At 41.3% G+C, this 21292-nt stretch overlaps 2 protein-coding genes and 1 long non-coding RNA gene across 3 annotated transcripts in view; 2 read left to right on the forward strand and 1 right to left on the reverse strand.

Annotated features, from left to right (window-relative positions):
- Window positions 1-10904, reverse strand: part of PRKAR2A (protein kinase cAMP-dependent type II regulatory subunit alpha) — a 57450-nt gene extending 46546 nt beyond the window's left edge. Inside the window, exon 1 of the mRNA XM_053989540.1 lies at window positions 10487-10904. Within this exon, the coding sequence (XP_053845515.1) occupies window positions 10487-10736 (250 nt within the window). The 5' untranslated portion in view covers window positions 10737-10904. The remainder of the gene's footprint in view (window positions 1-10486) is intronic.
- The window catches only part of PDHB (pyruvate dehydrogenase E1 subunit beta), a 107001-nt gene extending 93629 nt beyond the window's left edge, over window positions 1-13372 (forward strand). Inside the window, exon 10 of the transcript XR_008439250.1 lies at window positions 13359-13372. The gene's annotated coding sequence lies outside the window, so the exon portion shown is untranslated. The remainder of the gene's footprint in view (window positions 1-13358) is intronic.
- Window positions 13373-19655: 6283 nt separating this feature from the next.
- Window positions 19656-20891, forward strand: LOC128814028 (uncharacterized). Its single transcript, XR_008439251.1, has 2 exons — window positions 19656-20078; window positions 20509-20891. It is a non-coding gene; the product is annotated as an uncharacterized LOC128814028 (long non-coding RNA).
- The last annotated feature ends 401 nt before the right edge of the window (window positions 20892-21292 follow it).

Genomic DNA, 21292 nt, shown 5'->3' on the forward strand with positions numbered 1-21292 from the left:
TTGCCTTTCTCAAACCAGTCTTTCTCAAAAGAGCAACAATTTAAAAAGCTGGCTCAATTCTTCTGGAAGTCTGATTTTTACAGTTTTGGAGGATTTATATTAAGTGCTTAAAAAATACTGATGATGTGTTGTTGACCTGTGAAATTATAAAAAAATTATTCAAAGAATTAGTGTTCCCATATAATGATATGTTAAAAATTTTCAGAAAAAAAATTGTATAATATATCACACCACATTTTTAATAACCCAAACCAGAAGCCATTGGTCAATTGCTTCTAAGAAGTTCTACATATACTTGGAACTGAAGTGATTTGCTTTCCAGTTTAAAAAAAAAAAAAAAAAGAAAAAGGCAAAACAAAACCCCACACCAAAACCCCCACACCACTCACAATTTGTGTCCTTGCTATATATAGATTTATCTACAGTAATGATAGAAGAGGTACACTGGATTTTATGAGCGTCACAACACTGGACACCAGGTTTTCTGCCTTGCTTTCCCTCATCTCTAAGGTGCAGGATCCTCTGTGTGAGCACAACTGACTCTACAGTTCATGAGCATTTTCTTGTCTGGTGCTTTTCTAGTGAATGACATCAAAATGTGAATTGCACCCAGTGCTTCCACGCCTCTCCAGCAGCCAGCACAGGCTGAGCTCTGCAGGAGGGTGGCAGCCAGAGGACTGAGGGGTGACACAAACTCATCAGGCAGGACATACACAAGAGTATGAGGGATTCTACAGAAGCATCATTAACATCTCTGGCAATTTTGTGATATTGTGAGCATAGAACATGAAGTACTACTTCACTGCCAGTACAATATATTCATCAATAATTCACAAGTGAACCTTCATTCATTGAGATATAATTTGGTTACAGCTCCTTTTAGCAAATCAAGCATAAATAAATTTGAGTGGATTATAAATATGTATGTTTTAAAATTTAAAACTGTTTAATCTCCTAATCTGGTCAATCTTTAGGTTACGGTAGACAACCAAATTAATGAGCAAGAACAACTTCCATACTGTATCTCAAAATAAAGTGTTTCATAGCTTTTCTTCCTTCAGATTTACACTTCTAACAACATTATATCAACATTCAACAGTTACTTACAACATATAGCTGTAAAAAGAATCAGCTCCATGTGAAAATGTATTTTGACAAGACAGCCCCCCACACACACTTCCAGTAATTGCATCCTGTGCACTTTCACAGGAAGAGGATTTTTGGGAAAGAGGAAGGGTGAAGACAGACATATGCTCTGCATCCTAAGAAGGGATAGTAGTAAAAAATATCAGTGTGTTGTACCCAGACCAGGGAAAATCCTCTTTATAGAGGTATTTAGGTTGGAAAAGACCTTTAAGATAATTGATTGAGTCCAACCACAAACCCAACACTGCTACATCCACCACTGAGCCAGGTTCCTGAGCACTGTGCCAAATCTGCTCATGGATGTCTGAAGTCTCAGCAAGAGGCTTGGACAAATAACATTCATTCTGAAAATATTTGGATGCAACGATAAAAAATTCCCTGACCAAACTGAGGCACAGCAGGTGGCAAGTGCTGCATGGTTCAGCTTCCAGATGAATTGATTTTTAGGAGCAGAACTTCTAGGATACAACTCCCCCGAGTCACACAGTGCTTCACAACAAATGTACACACTGCAGATCTTCCAGCTATGAAAAGCTAAGAAAAGCTAAAACCACTAGCAAAATCAGTACACATCATGCAAAGTTATATTATTTCATAGTGCTATGAAAAAATTGGTAAAGCAGTTAATAATTACATGTTTCCAGCAGTAAGAAATTAAAATTACTTCACAGGGATTTAAGAGATGCTCATAAAAAATACTAGTCGTGTTTATGGCTTTTTATCAAAGTTACATGATCTCAAGATTAGAATTAAAAACATTGTGCCCAGTGATGTTTAACAGTACAAAATTGGTTTCTGAATATCCCCACTCTGAATAGGATTAATTTTTAGCATTTTATAACAAAACTACACAGGGAATCTTTCTCCCACCCCTCTCCAAAGGTGTGAAAGAAGACTAAATGTTCATCTATTCTAATAAGCCATCTTTCATTATTATTAGCCTGAGAACCCTGTGAGTCTTACAAATACTTAAAAATTTTAATCAGAAACATTGATAACATCAAATGTTTAAAAACTGTTTCTGAACAATTACTTTATTTTGAAAAAAAAATAAAAAAGGGGTAACTCAACCTTAGAATTTTCATTCCAGGGCTGTACAAGAGAAATCTTTCAGAGAGAGGTACCCCTATACCATGACAACCAGAGACTGACCAGCTCCTTCACTACAGATGTCCTTGAGGAAGCAATTCTTCCTGAACTATCATAATTAGCACAAGTGTTACCACAAAAATAAATGTTTACTGGAGTCTCACCAGGAAAAATAACACAAAAATATTTGTGGTTGTTTTTTTTTTAATTTCTTCTATGGAACACAGTTTTCTCAATAGGAAGCAGAAAACAATATGCTGTCCCAAGGGAGGAAGAACCAAAATGGAAATGAAGAGCCATTGTGACATCCTGCTTTATAGCAGTTTGTCAATATGCAATCACCAAGAATGAGGAAATTGGCACTACAGCTGATTCAAAAATACAGAGGAAATCTACAAAGTAGTTTCTCAATCTTCATCCAAAAATCACATTTCATTCCCGCCACAAACTCCACACATGGTTTTACAATGTTCTGCAACGACAACACTCAGATCCAGAAGGACAGAACAGTGACTGGTGAGAGAACGTGCACTTCCCCTCCAATCTGCAATCCTAACCCTTCTTCACACAACAGTTCACAGTGGGATTTTGTGACAATTTGCTCAGTTCTGCTGGTCAGGCCCCTGATCTGACCATCCTGGTCTGGACTTCACTAATACCCAAGAAGGAATGTAGGGTTCCAGACTTCTGTAAGATGACCTCACACCAAAAGCTGACATCATGCCAGCTCTGCAGGCTAGAGACCAGTTCTGAACAGAAGCAAAGCTGTTCTGCAAGCCACAGGAATAAAAGGACAGAACAGAGAGTGCCTTAACATTTCTTACAAAATAAACCCCAAGATTGTTGTAGGTTTTAAATGACAATAAAAGCAATGCTACAGAAGGAATACCTGCAAGTCCATACCTCATGTCTTGAAGAGCTGCTCCTAAAGATGTTTTCTCCCCTAAAGGGAATTTCCACATCTATGCACAGAGAGCTGCCACTCTCAATCATTTACCATTTCTACACAAAAGAAATGCCCCTGTATGGAAAGGACTCACAGCAAAACTGCTACTAATAAAATGCTGGCCTTTATTATATTTATCGCGTATTTATGAAACAGAGGCCAAATCCTAGCAGTGTGAAAACTGTAAGACAGGGTGATTTCCTCTAAATCTCCTCTCTCTTGTAAGTAGTGGGAAAAATACAGCAGAGAACACTGCCATCATCTCCACAACTCTCACAGCAAAACACCAGTGACCACAAAATAGCTGTTCTGCACAGTGGATTCCTGGAGTTTCTATCCAATGGCCCCTCTTCCAGATCCATATTTTTAAAAGAAAAAAAAAGCTTTTGCATTAAAGGATCAGATTTCCCAAATGTCCCCCAGTTGCTTTTCTAACCAATGTTTGTTTATTATTTCCCTTGTCTGTTTCACTGTAATCAGTGTGTATAAAGACATGAAAAATTAAATCTACATGAATCAAAGAATCTTGACATGTCAAAAACCACTAAACAATTGTTACATACCAAAGAAGTACTGATGCAAAGACAGGCACGGAACACAAAGAACCATAACTAAAGGAATCTAAAGGACCTTACAGAGGAAGGAATAACATGCCTCTAAAAGAGGAACCAGTATATTTGTTGAGTTATATTTATTAATGTCTCCCTCTTCTTTCACAAGAAAATATGAATGATCATTCATGAAGCTGAAAACGTTACTGAAGCCAGTGGGAAACATTCATAGCTCATCTTGGCTACATTTCCATTCTTCATTTGAATAATGAGCAACCGCTCTGTCAGACATTAACATTTTTAATGACTGACTGGTGAATAGCTTGAAGTGAGCTTGTTCTCTGCTGTCTCCTCCTCTTCCCCGAGATCTCCATTGTTCTATTTTAGGTAAGAGGGTACAAGAAAACTTCAGTATTAGCATGAGGGGAACACTGACAGAATTGTCTCAGAATTCTAATATTAGTTTATAAAATGAACAAAAAATAGCAAAGTTTAATTGAAGCTAATGTTCAGTACAATATCTAGCACTGATATACAATATCTTCCTTTAGCTTAATTTTAGAACCAGCTAGAAAAATACAATTTCAGAAGTTTCATACAACTTTTCTTACAATAAACTTCAACATGGAAACACAGGCTTTTAAGAATTCAGCAATTATTTATAATGACTAGTTACCCACTTCATAGTTAGTTATGCTCTTTTAGAAGCTAGTACACAGAGTAACTGCAGGACACCAACAGAGCAGAAACAGTCAAGAATTTATCTGTACAGTTACAGCAACTATCTAAAGCTCTTTCAGAAAATAACAAGCTTAAGAGTTATGTGAAAAGTTACTGGTATACAACAGACTACATATACATATTTAAATGAAAATTTAAACAAACAAAAAATACTGCATGCTTCCTCACATTTTAGGGCATACTGATCACTTAAAGCAGAACAATTATGTCAAGCCACTAACTACAAACTGAAGTAAGAGGGCATCTTTCTCAAGAGGTTGTAAGGAATATCTGATAGATGCTACAGGAATATTAACAGTGCTGACAGCAAAACATTACAAATAAGTCTAAGTGTACTATGTCAAAATTGCAAGAAACTTAGCTTTGATAATTAATATAGAAGTTCATCCATCCTGATGTAAACCAATATACATTTAGCAATATTCAGGGATATCTGAATTTCAGTCAACCCATTATAATTCTCTGTTTCTCAGCCAGTCAGCACCTTTATCCCTTTGCTTCATACTTCTTTTACTATCTCAGGTAAGGACGTATTATACACATTCTCATTAAATTTCCTTTGTACAGAGGACTACTGATGAAACACTCCTTCAAGCCCCACTGAGCTACAATTGCTGGCTTCCTTAGAACTACATTACTTAGTTCAAAAAATTCCTAGTCTAACCTTGTAATACAGTAATTGCAACCTTAAGAACAAATGCCGAAAAGCAATTTTATTGTTATAAACAAACACAGAAACAAAAAGGCCTCCAGGGGGAAAAAAAAAAGTATTTACATGCTCTGTCCAAGCAACTAAAAAGAAGTAAAATCAGTCTTCCTTAATACTTAGTTTATCTTCAAAATTCCCCCATGAGAACAAGATAAATAGAGGGAGTGAAGTTCCATTAGTACTAACAGCAGCTACTCTACTTAATCCTTCAGATTTAAGTCATGAAGAGCTGCCTCTGTAAAAGCAAAGACATGTGCAAGTATAGCAGCTGCACAACAGTAGTCCTTCACATTTTTATGCTAAACACATTCAAGATAATGTGCTGCCAAAAATTAATATAATTAGAAAATTAAATGCAGAGATATATTCCTCTTAAAACACAGATGCATCACTAATACTTTGCTTTACAATTGATTTCATGTCATTGATAGAGATTAAAGAATAAATAAAACTCTAAAGCTTCTTCTGTACCTTCTGGTCACTAGGCTTGTTTGAACATACCTTTTAGAACATAAAGCAAGAATGTGAATTTCTTTTCTTTGTATACCAAATTCAAAGGTTTAATGCAGTCAGATCATAGAATTGTTTAAGGTGGAAAAGACCTTTAAGATCACTGAAGCCAACCATTAACCCAGCTTTTTCCTCTACCTCCCTAAAAAACCTAGACTACTTAAGGAGAGCATAAAACACCTTTGTTATAACCACTATTTAAAAAAACCTATGCAGAACTAGTAATTATCACATTATGAGAGTGCTCAGTGTGCTACCTAGATTTTAAATGCAGTAGCTACTCTTTGGACTGAATTTGTATTGCACATTTGAAGATAGCTACTGTGCTTTCCTGCCAGTTAATTAACAGTTAAGGATGAAGTAGGTAGGTGAAAGCACTAGTAAAAAGTTCGAAGTACTTTAATTTTAAAGATGGTAACTCACAGCAACATGTGCACTGAATCTGATTTACAACTGAAAACTTGACCAGTATTTTTCAGAAGGACTGCTATTCTTCTTATGCTATACTGCAGAAGTTTTAACATCAATGAAATTTATTGAATTATAGGAGTTGGATGAATTATTTCAGAGAAACAGCAAGGAGTTGTGCCTAACCTGTGAATTGATGTAAGCAGAGCATAAATGCATCGTGATTGATATAACACAGTGATTTTTGGGGAATTCCACAAAACATCAATTCAGAATAAGAAAACATAAGGAAATGATACTTAAAAATAAGAAGATAAGCAATCTAAAACAGGTTTAATTTAATACCAAGTGTTCCCATTAACAATTAAAAAGTTAAGTATTTCAAAGATGCACTGAACTCTTATTCTGTACGACATTCAAGATCTAAAGATGTAAACGAGCATTTCTCTACTCCCTTCTGCTCAGATATTCTACTGATGTTTTAAAGATGACATTTAGCAAATCCTCGAATTTTAATTGAGAAGCTCAGTGCAGAGCTAAAGAATCTTTTCACCTGTCCATCCAGATCCATATGCACCATTTCCTGTCACAACAAGAGAGCATACTGAAGAGGATTATTTCAAAAGCAAAATACTAAGAAGGGCGCTCTTTGGCTCAGGAGGCAGCTGAAAAGCACATCATCTTTCTTTCAATATCAAGGCAAAATCCTGAGAAGGAAAAATTTTATTTGCAATAAAATATTTGTAATTAGCTGAAACATCTGAGTTGCTCAAATTAGTATAACGGCAAAAATACTTAAGTCCCCTGGTTAGTTATACTTAATACCTCCAAGAATACATACAGGTGGTTTTATTGTTACAAAAAAATAAGACAAAGCAGCAAGTTAATCGTGCAGCACTTAGCACCTTAGTGCAACTGTCTCAAGGAACAGGGAAGCAGAGCCTCTGCCTTCCTTCAGGTGAGCTCCTCAACAGGAGGTTTCCCAAAGCAGTAATTCAAACAGTGAACAGACCATTTCTGTGGCATTAATTGCAGTCTTAACACATCCATTCAGAGCCTGCTTGTTAAAAGTACAAGTGTCATGGTCAAGGACACACTTTAAGAATACGTATCTGTCCTTGGTTACATTCTCAGGCTGATTTTTGAAGGTCTTGCTTTGTACCTTTCCCAACCCTCCCAACGTCTCAATTTTGCAGTTATACCAAACAAATAAAGGCTCTAAGGAAAGCGTTGTGTCTCTTAAATTCTCTGCCACAACCCAGTGGATAACTGTTTCTGAGGGCTCCCCCACAACTACCATCATTTTATTTTCACACATGCCTTACAATGCACTCTGATGAACAGCCACATCCTGATGTCCTTTGATCACATGTACAAAAACAGTTAAAATGAAGGATGAAACTCCAGGGGGGTCAGACAGGAAACATAAACCTGGAAATAATTTCCTAAGTATCACCTAAGAGTGTGAGAGAATAATTTTTTTTTTTTTTTCCTGTAGCCTAGGTAGTTTCAGTGACTTTTACCACATGGATGGAGTTCCACTATGGCATCACTCTGACTACTTGAAGACAATTGCCACAAGGCTTACACCAAAGGCCAGGACCTCCCTCTGACTTATTCTTGCTTCTATTACCATATGCACTCAGCATACAAAAAACCCCACGTAACTTATCTGAAATGTTATCTCAGTCTGAGCGTGCAGATGAGCCTAGCAACACACACAGATTTAATACTGGGCCAGACACACACACACGAAGATAAGCACATTATTTCTAAAGATCTTTCCTACTCCCAACACATATATAGTAAGGGCAATTATTTAAACTAGCTTTAAGCTTCCATAACATAATAACTTGGAAAAACAACTGCTCAATTTCATCTTTTTCTTTATAAACAGACATGGAAACATGTTTAAAAGATCCATTTGACCTGTCACAGCAACTCAAAGGTAACAAAGCATAACCTAGGAAAGCACAGTGAAATTCACTGAAGTCTTTCCTAAATTGCCTAAGATGGAAAACTGCAGTCTTTATAAACAGTATTCTGCTCCATCCAAGGAGATTATTTGACCCTCTCATTGTGTATGCTTTCCCTATCTCCACATCTTCTTTAAATACTAAGCAGATATAAGCACCCAGGATCTTGTCTTCCACAAGGCACAAGTACTGTCCTACCTATGACAGTGATCAGGTATCAGAACCTCAAATTTAACATTTTTCATTGATAGAGACAACACTACAACAGAAACCTAATTAACACATAGCCATGGTTGACTGTCACTGTTAAACAATGCAAGAAAGAATCATTTTTCCGACCCTCCAGAGGGATACTCACCTGCTGCCACAGAGAACGTGGCACTGTTCCTGGGAAACCACAAGGGGGGAACAGCATGGGTTTTCAGATAGGAAGCAAAACAGCATTACTGACAGTGGCACTTGCACAAAGGGCTCTACTACAAGAAGTGACAGTGCCCAGCCTTGTTAATTTAATTTTCTCTCTGACTAAGATAGAAAGATGATAAGCAGAAACATGAAGCAAAGGAACCACCCTTCTGCTAAGGACAGCCTCGCTTGTGTAAAGCTGCATTTGAAAAGCTGCATGGCACCATTAAATTTTTACATTTTTATCTGAAAACATTTCACTTCAGAAGATCACTCCAGCTGCAGCTGCAACATTCAGAAAGAAAATTTTACACTTACTTCCCCTGAAGACAGTATTTCAAACCCCAAATCGAGGTAAACTGATCACAAAATAGCAAAATTGCACCCAAAGACATTAGACTTTCTGGTGGAGTGGGTTTTTTGTTTGGTTCTGTTAGCTGGGGGATTTTTTTGTGTTTTAGGTTCCTTTTTTTTTTTTTTTAAGGAAAATATTAAATACAAAGACATTGCACATTTTTAAGAACTACATCGAACTACCTACTGAAATTTTTCCAATGTGGAGTTTAATTTTAAAATACACTTTGCAATAAACTCTAACTTCTTTGAAAATACTGCTGACTTGGTTGCAGGGCAAAAAATCACTTGTAATTTCCATAAATCTGTGCTCATATTTGAACATTCCCTTAAACTCAATTCAGTCACCACCAGTGTACACATCTTCACCCTTCACCTTTCATCTATTCTTCTTCATGCCCTAAACACAACTTCTCTCTCATGAGAAAAACACATCCAAACCCAGACACTGACTGCAAACTGGTTTTCAATTCATTCTGACTGTACATTTCACTCTTGTCCTCTCGCATATTCCATGTCCTGTTTGTCTATTTTCAAGAGCTTAAGATATGTTTCACTTTGTGAAGTTCCCAGCCTAAAAGTGCTGCAAAAAAAAAAAAAAATAGCTGGTGTCTCAATGCTTCCATAATAAAAACAATTATTTGCTCCATAGTTTAATTTCTTCCTGTTACTCTAAAACTGTTAACCAGGGAGTAGATGTTAAGAGCACACTGCATCCACAAGGTGACATCCAGTAATTGGTCTAAAAGAGGATCCTCTATCAATAAAAGTCAGAAACCTTTACGTTATAGGTCAAGGGCACAAGACCTTCAAACGAGGGCACTGAAAGTTCAGGGGAAGCACGCCTTTTCTCACCTTTCCCTCCCCTTTAAGCCACCTTCTAATAATGAGAAAGTATTCCTTCCAAAAAATTCTGGGTGTGCCAAGAACCACCATTCACAGGCATTTTAAATAACTTCTAACACTGAGGCTCAATTACAAACACTCTGCATAGCCTAAAACACACAGTATAATTCTGACAGAATAAAGATTTCAGTATCACATCGCATTTCATTGTCCAGCTCAGATTAAGTATCTTTTCCATCTTCGAGAGTGGCAGTATAAACAGCAATATACAAGTGGCTTTGAATTTTAATATGTCGCTAAATAGCGAAAGTTATTTCAGTGCTTTGTAACAGCCACTTTAAATACTCAACAGCGGCAATAAACCACCCCAGCTTCAGCGAAAAAATCCCAACCCCTCCCGTCCACAATGATTTAAAGACAGAAATGTAAAGATAAGTACAGAAGAGGTTGCACAATAACACATGATCTTCCCTATCACATGCTTGGCAGCGCGCTCGCTGCCCGGCGATACCCGGTCAGACCCCGGGGCACTTCGGCCGCCCAGGGCAGCGCCGGACACTCCGGCCCAAGTGTCGGGGTCATCCGGGGCTCGCGGAGCACGGCCGGCAGCCCACGGGGAGCGGCGGCAGCGCGGGGCTGCGGGAGCCGGCGGAGCCTCTCCCCCATTCAATCCCTCCTTGCTGCCCGCCCTGCCCAGCGGCGGCGGCTTCGGCACCGGGCACGGCGGGGAGGCGGCCCTGGGCTGCAACCCCCCGGCAGGACCCCGCGCTCCCGGCGCCCCCGCCGCGGCAGCGCCGGCACTTACGCTCGAAGTCGGAGTCGGAGTCGTCGTCACCACGGTCGGGCTCCTCGTCGCCGTTGGACTCGGTCTGCATGGGCTCCCCGTCGAAACTGACCACCCTGCGGCCGCCGCCCGCCTCCTGGTCGCGGGCATCCCGCAGGCGGGCGAAGTACTCGGCGGCGAAGCCCAGCAGGTCGGACGGCCGGTGCCGCAGCACCTCCACCGTGTAGCCCTGCAGCAGCTCGGTGAGGCCCGGCGGGATCTCGATGCTCATGGTGCCGGACACCCGGGAGGCCCCCTCGCCTCCCTGTCTGCCTCCCTCCCTCCGTCCGTCCCTCCCCACGTCCGCGGCCGGCGGTGCCGGTGGCGGTGCGGGCTCAGGGCCTCCCAGACGGGCGCGGACCGACTCCCGCCGCTCCGGTCACACGAGCCGCGGGGCGCGGAGGGGAGGGACGGGACGGGGCGGGAGCGGCCGCGCGGCGCAGGCGCGGAGCGGGCGCGGGAGCGGGCGCGGGGCTGCGGCCGCGCGTGCGCGGGGCCGGGGGGCGGGGGAGGGGGGGCTCGTGCGTCAGCGCGGGGCGCGGCGGGGCCGGAGCTGGGAGAGGGGGGGGCTCGGCAGGGGACGGGACGGGACGGGACGGGACGGGATGGGACGGGATGGGATGGGATGGGATGGGATGGGATGGGATGGGTCACTGGGTGCGTGCCTGGATGGTTCCGCTCTCTGGAGAGCTGATGGGCGCCCGCCGTTCTGCGCCCGCCGGAGCCGTTAAACCCCGGTCGCGGCGGGTTGGGCCGGGTGTGAGCGGTGTTGGGAAACCTCTGGGCCAAAGCTGGCGGCGGCATGTGGGGAGGGATGGAGGTCAGGCGGGCTCTTCCTCGCCGTCGCTGCTGCGTTTTTATTTTTCTCTGATTTCACATCGGTGACCCCGTACACTCATTTCTTGTCAGAATCACAGAACAACTAGGTTGGAAAAGACCTCTGAGATCACTGAGCCCAGCCTTTGACCAAATACCGTCGTGTCTAGACCATGACACTGAGTGCCACGTCCAGTCTTTAATCCTTAAACGCGTCCAGGGACGGTGACTCCACCACCTCCCTGGGCAGCCTGTTCCACTATCTAGTCACCCTTTCTGTGAAAGAATTCCACCTAATGTCCAACCTAAACCTCCCCTGGCACAGCTTGAGGCCACGTCCTCTTGTCCTTTTGTGGGTGTCATTGGAGAAGAGACCGATCCCCACCTGGCTACGCTCTCAGGTACATCTAGAGAGCAATAAGATCCCTCTCGAGCTTCCTTTTCTCCATGTTAAACACCCCCAGCATCCTCAGTTTATCATCAGATTTGTGTTCCAGACCCTTCCTCAGCTCCATTCCCTTCTCTGGGCTCACTCCAGCACCTCGATGTCCTTCCTGAACTGAGGGGCCCAGAACCAGACACAGCAGTCAAGGTGTGGCCTCACCAGTGCCAAGGACAGAGGTTCTCCTTCCTCACGGAGCATGTGAGGGTGTTTCAAAGCTCCCACAGGAGCAGGAGAACGAGGGTTTTTTGACCTGGATCAGATCCAATCGAACTTCCATCCAGTTCTTGGTTGGAGTTAGATTTAGGACCTATGACCCCCAGGTTCTTGTCAGAATTATGTCATTAGAGAACAATTCTTAAGTCAGTGCAAGGTCTTCACACCTTTTGGTAAACACTGAATAGAGCCCTGATATAGTCTGAAAGGGTGGCAATAGTATTGCTCTGATAATAATAAAGCATTACAGATAAGAATTGCAGAAAAATTAAACACAGAATCATAGAATGGTTTGGGTTGGAAGGAGCCCTAAAGGTCACCTAGTTCCAAACCCTCTGCAATGGACTGGAACACCTTCCACTAGACCAGGTTGCTCCAGGCCCCATCCAATCTGGCCTTGAAGGCATGGGGCATCCACAACTCTGCACGACCTGCACCAGTGCCTCATCACCCACACAATTGCTGATACACGTGAGCTTTGGGGATACCCATTCATATGCCGTTAAATGCGCTTTATTCAGATTTTTGCTTGTGTTTGTTGTACAAAACCTGTTATCTGTGTGTACAAGGGAGGTTTGGCAGATGCCCAAGGGCTGCATGGAGTGGAGCCATCAGCCCTTAAGGTTTGACGTTGCTGGGAAGCTCGTCTTGGGACAAAATAAACTTGTGCAAACATGACTCAAGGAGAATACGGATGTTGGCTTAGTGACACCACTGCGTGTTGTCAGCATACATATTTTTATTTAATTCTTCTTTTGTTTCAACAACAAAACAGCAAAAATCAACTCATTCTCAAAATATAAAATTTCACTTAGAAGCCCAGAATTGGCTGAGGCAGCGTACTGTGTTGTTTTGGTTTTGTTTGCTGGCGTGCCAGAGTCCCCTCGCTCATCCAGATGGCTCTCGCTGCACTCCCAGATAAAGGCAGCCTGTTCATCGCTGCTGCACGGAGGGCACGGCGGCGGTGCCGCAGCACCGCATCCAGTGCTTCTCCTGACCGTTCCCGCTGACGGAGGCCAGTTGCAAATCTCATGGCACATAAAGGTGTTCTTTGTAATACAGCTCCCATATTTTCATCTGGAGTAAGATTACATTATGCATCCATACGAAGTGAAAAAAATTTTTAAAAAGCACAGAAGGTAGATTTGCCATACTTTAGCAATTTATCCAAAGATTTTGTATGAAGCTGTTGCTCTTAATTTCTATTATTTTCTACAGCAAGAACAACAGTTGTGTCTACTGCCTTTTTCAAAAGATAATTGATACTGATTTTTCATTTGCCATTCCTACCATTATTGTCTGTCTGATGGTCTCAAACATTACAAGAGCACATTTCACTGCTCAATATATGTACTTTAGCTACTGACAGAACTGGTAGAGAGAAAGATCCTGATCAATGAGAAATTATGGTTAGTCCCCCCATAAAATTAAGATTTCTGATGAGATCTTTGCTGGTTGGATGCTTAAGATATTGCTGATGATGAAGAGGTAAAAATGAAATTTTAAAAATTCTGTAAAAATGGTAAAACAAAATAACAGTAAAAAGCAATGGCAAGAAGGTTAAAAGGAAGAAAGGGAAAGTCTAATTCCAAGGGAATACGCTTATTGTTCTTTCCCACTTTTTTGCACCACAGCCAGCCACCTTACAATTGCCTGCTTTTGGTACTAGTCAGCTCTTGTATTTACTATTAATGTTTGATAATTTTGTGTCATTTGTGCCTGTGAATATAAACCTGGTTATTTATTTGAAAAAAAAAGTGCTAACAGAAAATATTGTTAAGTCTCTGAAGGGCTACATTGTATTGGCCTTCTGATATTTATATGTCCACACACAGCTAATCAGCTTCAGGGGAAAGTAAAGAGCAGAGCTCTGTTTATTCTCTTCCTGAAGGTCAACGGACAAAATCAAAAGCATCCAAGGTCACACAAAGTGCATTTTCAAGTTGATTTACACCACAGTTTATCCTGTTTCTTTATATACCTTTTTTTTTTGTAAACATCAGAACAGAAGGCACAAATATGCAAGAAGCTTGTCGGTGATCAAGTTAATTGTTACAGTGCCTGCTGTGCATACAGAGAGTGCATCATATGCTTTCTTTCTCCCTGAATTTGCATAACTTTTAAAATTATTACTATAATAAGCATTCACATTAAAAGAATGTTAGAAAATAAATTAGAAAACGCACTTGCAGCCTTAATTTGATCCCCTTTATAATAACATTTTTAATTCAGGCAGCATGACCAGTGCAATTTCTTTCCTCTGGCTTCATGACATGTTCAGCACCCAGTATGGAGTTAGATAAGACTTGTGTAGCTGATGAAGCTGGTCCCCACAGTATTCCCATCAAAATAGATATATTTCAGTATATAGTTCTCCTAATAATTTCTTAGTGGCTGAAAGCTATTCCCATATATACCACATGTCTGTGCTCCCAAGTGGTGATGTCTCTTCCTTTTATTCTGCCTGTTCTACCCAGATCTGTGTGACTTTGATGTGTCATTAGTGAAACTGTTGTGGAACTTTAGTGCTTGTCCTGCTCAGGCAGGAGCTGCAAAGTTGCCAGCAGAAAAAGCAAAATAGTCTGTGTAGTTTTGCACTGGGGAAAAATAATCAGATTAAACTTCCTGACTGGCTCCTTAAAAAGTAAAATAAATCCTTTTATATCGAGTAATAATTCACTTCTCATAAACCTGTCAGCACCAGCCAGAGCTCAGACACTATATAAACATATGTACATCTTGGATTAATTATACTTCCCTTCAAATTCCATACACGGATCATGCAAGAAAACACTAAATATTCCAATGGCAGTTATTAGTGAACACAGCCTCACGTTTTCCACATCCCCCTGGTGCTGAAGCCAGCGACCAAGGTTTGGCACAGCAGCAAGTTCCAGAAGTTAAATACCTGTTAGATAAAGCAGCACTTCTTTCTCTAAGATCTGGAGCACTCTTCCCAGATTTACCAAATTCCCCCTACTCCTGGTATTGCAGGATTTGGCAAATTATGTTTCTGCCTGTGTTTTATTTGCTACTTCGTGATTTTGTAAACCTCAATCTTACCTCAGCCCTCTCAAAATTAAGATCTGCCAGTCCTACTGGTCTCTCCTCCAAAAGCAGCTGCTTCCCCAGGATGACATGAAATGCTCCTTTCTGTAGCTGCTCAGCTTCTCTGTGCCTTTCATGAGCACGGTGTGCAGTTCTGGTCTCCACATCCCAAAATGTGGGCTCACCCTGGTTTTACACAGCAGAAAAATGATTCTGTCTGTTTTTTTCTCTAACGCTTTTCCTTAGATTTTTTGGCTGCCACATCATTATGAACTGAATGTATCCAGTCTTCATTTTAAGATATAAAGAGATGAAAAAAATCCCACTTTCCTTGCTCTGTTTCTCCCATGGCTGGCCACCCTCATTGTAAAGAACATGCTGAGTTTTGCATTTTAAGTTTTCTGTGTTTGACATTCAAATGTTTTTCTACCCACTGCTTACTCCTGTTGCTGCAAATGTGCATAAACATCATATAATTTTGTGCATGATGTACACAAACCTTCTGAGTTTGCATTTTACCAGAAGTAATAGTAACAAACAAGTGATCCTGGGCTTAACAACCAGGATGTAGAGATCCTTGAACACCATGTGGAAGATGAAACTGCTTCTCCTGCCTCTGTGTGGTTCCTTCTCAAGAAAGTGCTAAACCTCAGAAACCAAACTTTGCTTGTGACAGTAAGTAAGATTTAGTATGTATTTTTGTTAGCTTTTGGAGTGAATAGCATGAGTACTGTATATTTCAACAAATCATATGGGACTGTCTATCAATAGTGCAAAGACAGGAGAAAAAATCAACCTTTTTTTTTAAATAAATACATATAAATACTTGTGTCAGCTTGAAATTTGTTACCTTGACACTACCTTTAGTCCATCAAAAATATTTTGTATAATTGTTAGAAAGATAACTTGCTGCATTTGTTGATAAATGTCAAAGTATCAAGTTGGGAGAAACATCTGTATAAATGATCTGATTTTCATTGGTGTCATTTAGTTTATGAACACAGAAATCACTGATTCTGTTGGTAACAACTACAAATTTTCAGGCAGTAGAAAACACCAGCCTTAAAATACCTGATTTTGTAAATCATCTGACCTAGATGTTATCTAGATGCAAAAAGAAATACTTCTGACTATCATGTCATACTTGTGATGTAAAACAGCACGTGTTTGAATCTAGGTAAAAGTAGTATCTGTGACATAAGATGTGTGGGATGACCGTGTTGTTTAAACTACCCTGAGTAACACTATATAGCAGATGTAGAGTTTATGGTTCTCACGTCAGAGGAGCCCTAAGCAACGGCACTGCTGTGTAAACAGGGGATATTCAAATAAGGACTTAGCTGAGCTCTTGGTTCTCTTGCATACAAAGTGGTAGCTGTACCCATTTTGGTTGTACTTTCGTTTCTGGCCCCAGCACTGAAAACATTACATTAAGACCTTCTCCACATAGGTTGGTATGAATTCTGGGCAGAGGGAACTGGTGGGAACAGACCTTTCTGCGTGTCTGTGGTAGCCAGTCACTCACTGGGTAGCCCTGATCCTGCTGGAGGGTTATGTTGGCCTTAGAGCACACAGACATTGCTACTAAATAAAGATAGAAGGTTTTCAGATTGCTTTGTTTTAAGAGAAGAAAGAAAATTAACCTCCCTGTGACTTGTTCAAAGACTAATCTGAATCCAAACTATCAATTGCTGTCTGTATTTTCCAGCAGAACCTGTTCAAACACAAGTTTATTGATGTTGAGGGGTTTGTCATACAAAGAGATCTGAAATTTATTTCTTCCTTGAGCCTTTGCTTGAAAATCTGGAATTGTCTTTTGCTGTATGTACAAACTTGTCCCCTCCTCATCTTCTCACATTTCTACCTGACACAGTTCAGTTTATGAGCATTTCTGTACTGGGTCCCAACCTGCCACTACCCAGACATTTATAGCTTTGTCACTGTTGCTACAGCTCCTGTTTTCACATCTCTGTTGTCCCCTTTGTAGACTGAATGTTATTAACCATTTCTCACATTTGGCACTTGCCCATTTGTCATGTATCTTCACTAGATGCTTGTAAAATAACAATTGCCCTTCCCCTCACCTCTGAGATTTACCCTATATCCACAATCTATCCCTCACCCCATCTTATCTCCCCTGGGGGGACACCTTGAGCCTCCTTCCAGATCTCTCTGTCCTCTTGCAGTACCTGATCTCTCACTGAGACAGAAGCCACAGCTCCTTTGCTCTTTGGCCATGTGTCTTGTGTCCACCAGAAGCCATTGACACATTTCACTGTTCTCAGTGTTTGTGTCCTGCCCTTTGGTGTTCACAGACCCATCCCGGGCACAGAAGTGCTGAACACAAACATTGGCCATACTACAATGAAGAGCTCATTTTACAGGTCAGCATGGTGTGTTAAGTAATTCCAAGTGCTGAAATTGCAGTATTAAATGTAAATTGCAACAGTAAAAATGAGCTTTATTCGCCAAATCCCCAAATTTTTATATTTCCCTCTGAAAACCCTTTTGTTGGCTTCATTACAGCTGTTAGCACTTGTTTTAATTAAACTCATAGCGCAGTATGAAGATCAGTTAACCAATTTTCAGAGAAAATCAGTAAGCAGTTCCTATTCTATTTTACTGTCATTCTTCACATCCTGTACTTTGGTGTACATTATGAAAATGCTGGCAGAGAATTCTGTATCTCAGGGGAGGATAATGAAGATATGAAACTTCTCACTTCTAGGCTGGTTTTCCAATTCAGTTTAGGTTCTTAAGTTTTATAGAAGTATTTGATGTTTGACTGCAGCTTGGATGTCTTCATTCAAGGAAACAGGTGGTCTTATCACCCAAGGAAGACGATTAAAAGGCCACCTCACCATGTCCAGATCCATCTTTGTCAGTCTCTGCAAAAAATGATTGGTTTGTAGAGCTGAAAAATGCTTGCTGCCTTCAACTATGACTTAAATCACGTCTGCATATGAAACTAATTGAATGGGTGTTCCGTGTAAAGTGCTGCTCCTGAGGGGGGTTTTGACTTTAATTCTCAAGGCTATCAGCCCAGAAGAGTTGCATTAGAAAAAGAGCAAAAGAAGAATCTGGTTTTAGAGAATGCAGCAGCACTGCCTTTTGTTGCAGTTGCTTTGAAGTGTCTCTCCATTGACACCTAGTGTCCGTACAGGAAGATCTTTAGATTCCTCACAGCCGTGCTGGCAATATTTATCTATAAATTTTAAAATATTTTTCTCCTGTGTGCTTTTTAAGAGCTCTTATTGATCCTACCAGGTCAGCCAGTAGGTGAGACCGATGGTGCAAACGCAGCCATCTCCCTACTCCTAACAGTGACATCAGAGACATCCCTGTATGTCTATGTTCTGAATGGCTCCAGGAGCCCTTTTCGGTGCTTTGCAGTGCAAAAATATTATCCTTTTTAATTTTTTTTCTGTAAATACCTACAAAATATTTAAAATCTGTATCTCTTTCCTCAGAGCATACAAGCAATTGTGAACCAATGAATATTCAATATAGATCTTACAAAGTATTGTACTTTGTAGTCAGGCATTATTCTAATTATATTTCATTAAAGAAGAGTCTTTTCAAAGATAGAAATATCTTTTTTTACACTCTATTTTATTACTGAAAGGTACTTAATAAAGAAGTGTCTTTATTCTTCAAATGGTGAGAGTTATTATCATATTTATTTATTTATACTGTAGAAATGCCAAGTTTTTCCAAAACCATTTGTTGTTCTGCTTTTGCAAAATCTTGAACAATGGCAGTGAGCAATTAATCATGCATTACTGTACACTTTGCTCTGTGAGCAGCTCTTCCTTTGCAGTACTTCCTCCTGCACCTTCAGTCAGCCTGAAGTGCTTCTGTTGGGGTGTGCACACAGGGGCTGTGCCAGAGTCACAGCCACACCATGCTTGGTCCTAGTCTGATGTGAGGTCCTTCCCTACTCTGAAAACACCCTGTACACTCGTACTTGGATCATTTCCATTGTTATCTGCTCACAAAGGCAGTTATTCCAAATAAATTATATTATGAAAGCTTAACAAGATATGTTGTCCTAATATTTGTGTTGCAGCTTCAGGAAAAGACAACTGGTTCAAGGGTGCACACCAGACACAGCTTCTGTCCATGATGGACTCTGTGTATCCAGGGGGCTCATGGGCTCCGTGATTTTTTGGCAGTGTTTTTATTTCCAGTCTTTCCTCAATGTCTCATAAGCCCTAGGTGAGCTCTCTCTTGAATTGGTGATACCTGATATAGCAGGGTCCCGTCCTTGCCAGCTGGTGGAAGTTACTAGTGTGAAAATAATAGATCTTTGCCTTGGAACAGCAGGAAACCTGCAGAAAAAGAGCCAGAACAGCCTTGAAATTCTCCTGTGAAAGTCAGAGGAGAGTGAAGCAGTATTTTCCACCATTTCTGGAAAAGGAGCAGTCATCAGTTTCTATGGACAGTCACATATTTTCCCTTTCTCCTTTCAGTGTTCTGTTATTTAAAAATGCTCATTACATTAACTGTCAGAGAGTCTGTGTTGAAAGAACCTGCTGAATCAATGCATCCAGAATAAGAATGACAGCATCATTAAGATGTATCCTGCTTGGATTATTCATAATTTAACTATAAAGCAAAACATGTGATCATGAGTAATAAAGGAATGTGACATAAATGATTTCATTCAGAGCAGAGCATTAATGCAAGCACTGGCAAAGCTGCTGCAACAGCAGCCAGAGCCTTTAATTGCAACTGCTTATAATTGGGGTTAGAAATAGGTGTTTATGTCTGGTTTTGCCATGATCGTTTGGCCACCCCAACTTTTCATCCCCGATAGGACTCAGTGCTTCCAGCAGCCCCAGATTTTCCCTCCATGGTGTCAACGGAAGGAGGCAGGAGGCAAGAGCATCGTGTTGCTATGGCAACACATCCCACTTCCCTGGGGATCATGTTGCCTCGGCGACACCGGGCGGGCAATGCCGCTGGATCAAATGGACTCGGAGCAGCTGCCCCCTGGAAGGGAGGAGAGCTCCGGCCTCCGGGAGCCCAGAGGTTCATGGGCTGCTGCAGGTAGGACCCTGCACTCACAGCAGGCTCTGGGCAGGAGAGGCTGACCCATGTGTGTGGTCCTGCAGGTACGAGACGATGCTACAGCCAAAAGGAGCTTCCCATTATCATCTGGTGGGTTAAAATAAGATGGATGGCAGGAAGGCCAGTGTCAGTGGGAGGGGTTCTGCTGAAGGCAGCAAATGCTTGGGGCCACTGTCCTTGGTTTGTATGATCAGGACCTGCAAACACAACATCAGAAGTCATTGTTGCAAAATCCATCTGTAAATGGAGGTGGACTTGTACATTGATTTTAGGGTAGTCCAGTGCTGCTTTTCACTGTGTCACATCCAGTACCCAGCACCACACAGGCAGCGGATTAAAGATCAATTTACATAGGCAAATGCCTGTGTTAATGCTGTGAGCACAGAGCCTCCCTCCTGTGTGCCTGCAGGCATTACAGCAACCAGCCCCAACCCACGGGACAGCAGTGACAGGATCTCAAGAGCCCCCAGACCCTTTGTCACAAGAGAGGTTTTGGATATCTGCACCAAACCTTCCATGGACTTCACTGGAGCCCTCTGTGCAGCTGCCAGTAAGAAGAGGGGGTTCAAAGCTCATGCATGGACACCAGTTATGGACACCAGTTATCCACAGCGCTTGGAGAGCTATTTGAGAAGCAGGAAGATAAAGGGCAGACAAATTTGCACAAGACAGGTAAATTCCTTGTAATTTGTCTGTCCCACAGGAATCTCTCCTCCCTTCACACTGTTGCAATTAAGAAACCTCTTGCTTACTCTAATGAGTCCTTGAATAAACACCATGTCTGCAACACAAGCCTCTTGTCCTGATTATGTGAGTTAGCAGTGTTTTGCTTTTTTTTTTAAACCTTACACTAATTATTTCAGAAGAGCAGAGCCTGCTCCAGGGAGTCTAGTGTTACTTTTTGCCTGTGGAAATATTACCATATGCTGCAGAACTGTGCTCAGTGGTGTTAACATACCTGGCTTTAAGTAGATAACGTCTGTACTTGCAGCTACACCCTACTACTTGCTCTATCCTTGTATTTCTGTATTTCTTACTCTCTCTGAGCCATTCTGTGTGCATTTTCCACACAACATTAGCTCTCTTTCTTCACACAATCAGAGCTATGGTTAATTGTGTTTACAAAGGATTCCTGAACTGTGGGAAATATTTCTCAGAATGTGCAGTTTTGCATCATTTAGCCTTGAAAGGAT

This window comes from Vidua macroura, chromosome 13 (genome assembly GCF_024509145.1).
Source record: "Vidua macroura isolate BioBank_ID:100142 chromosome 13, ASM2450914v1, whole genome shotgun sequence".
Lineage (NCBI taxonomy): Eukaryota > Metazoa > Chordata > Aves > Passeriformes > Viduidae > Vidua > Vidua macroura.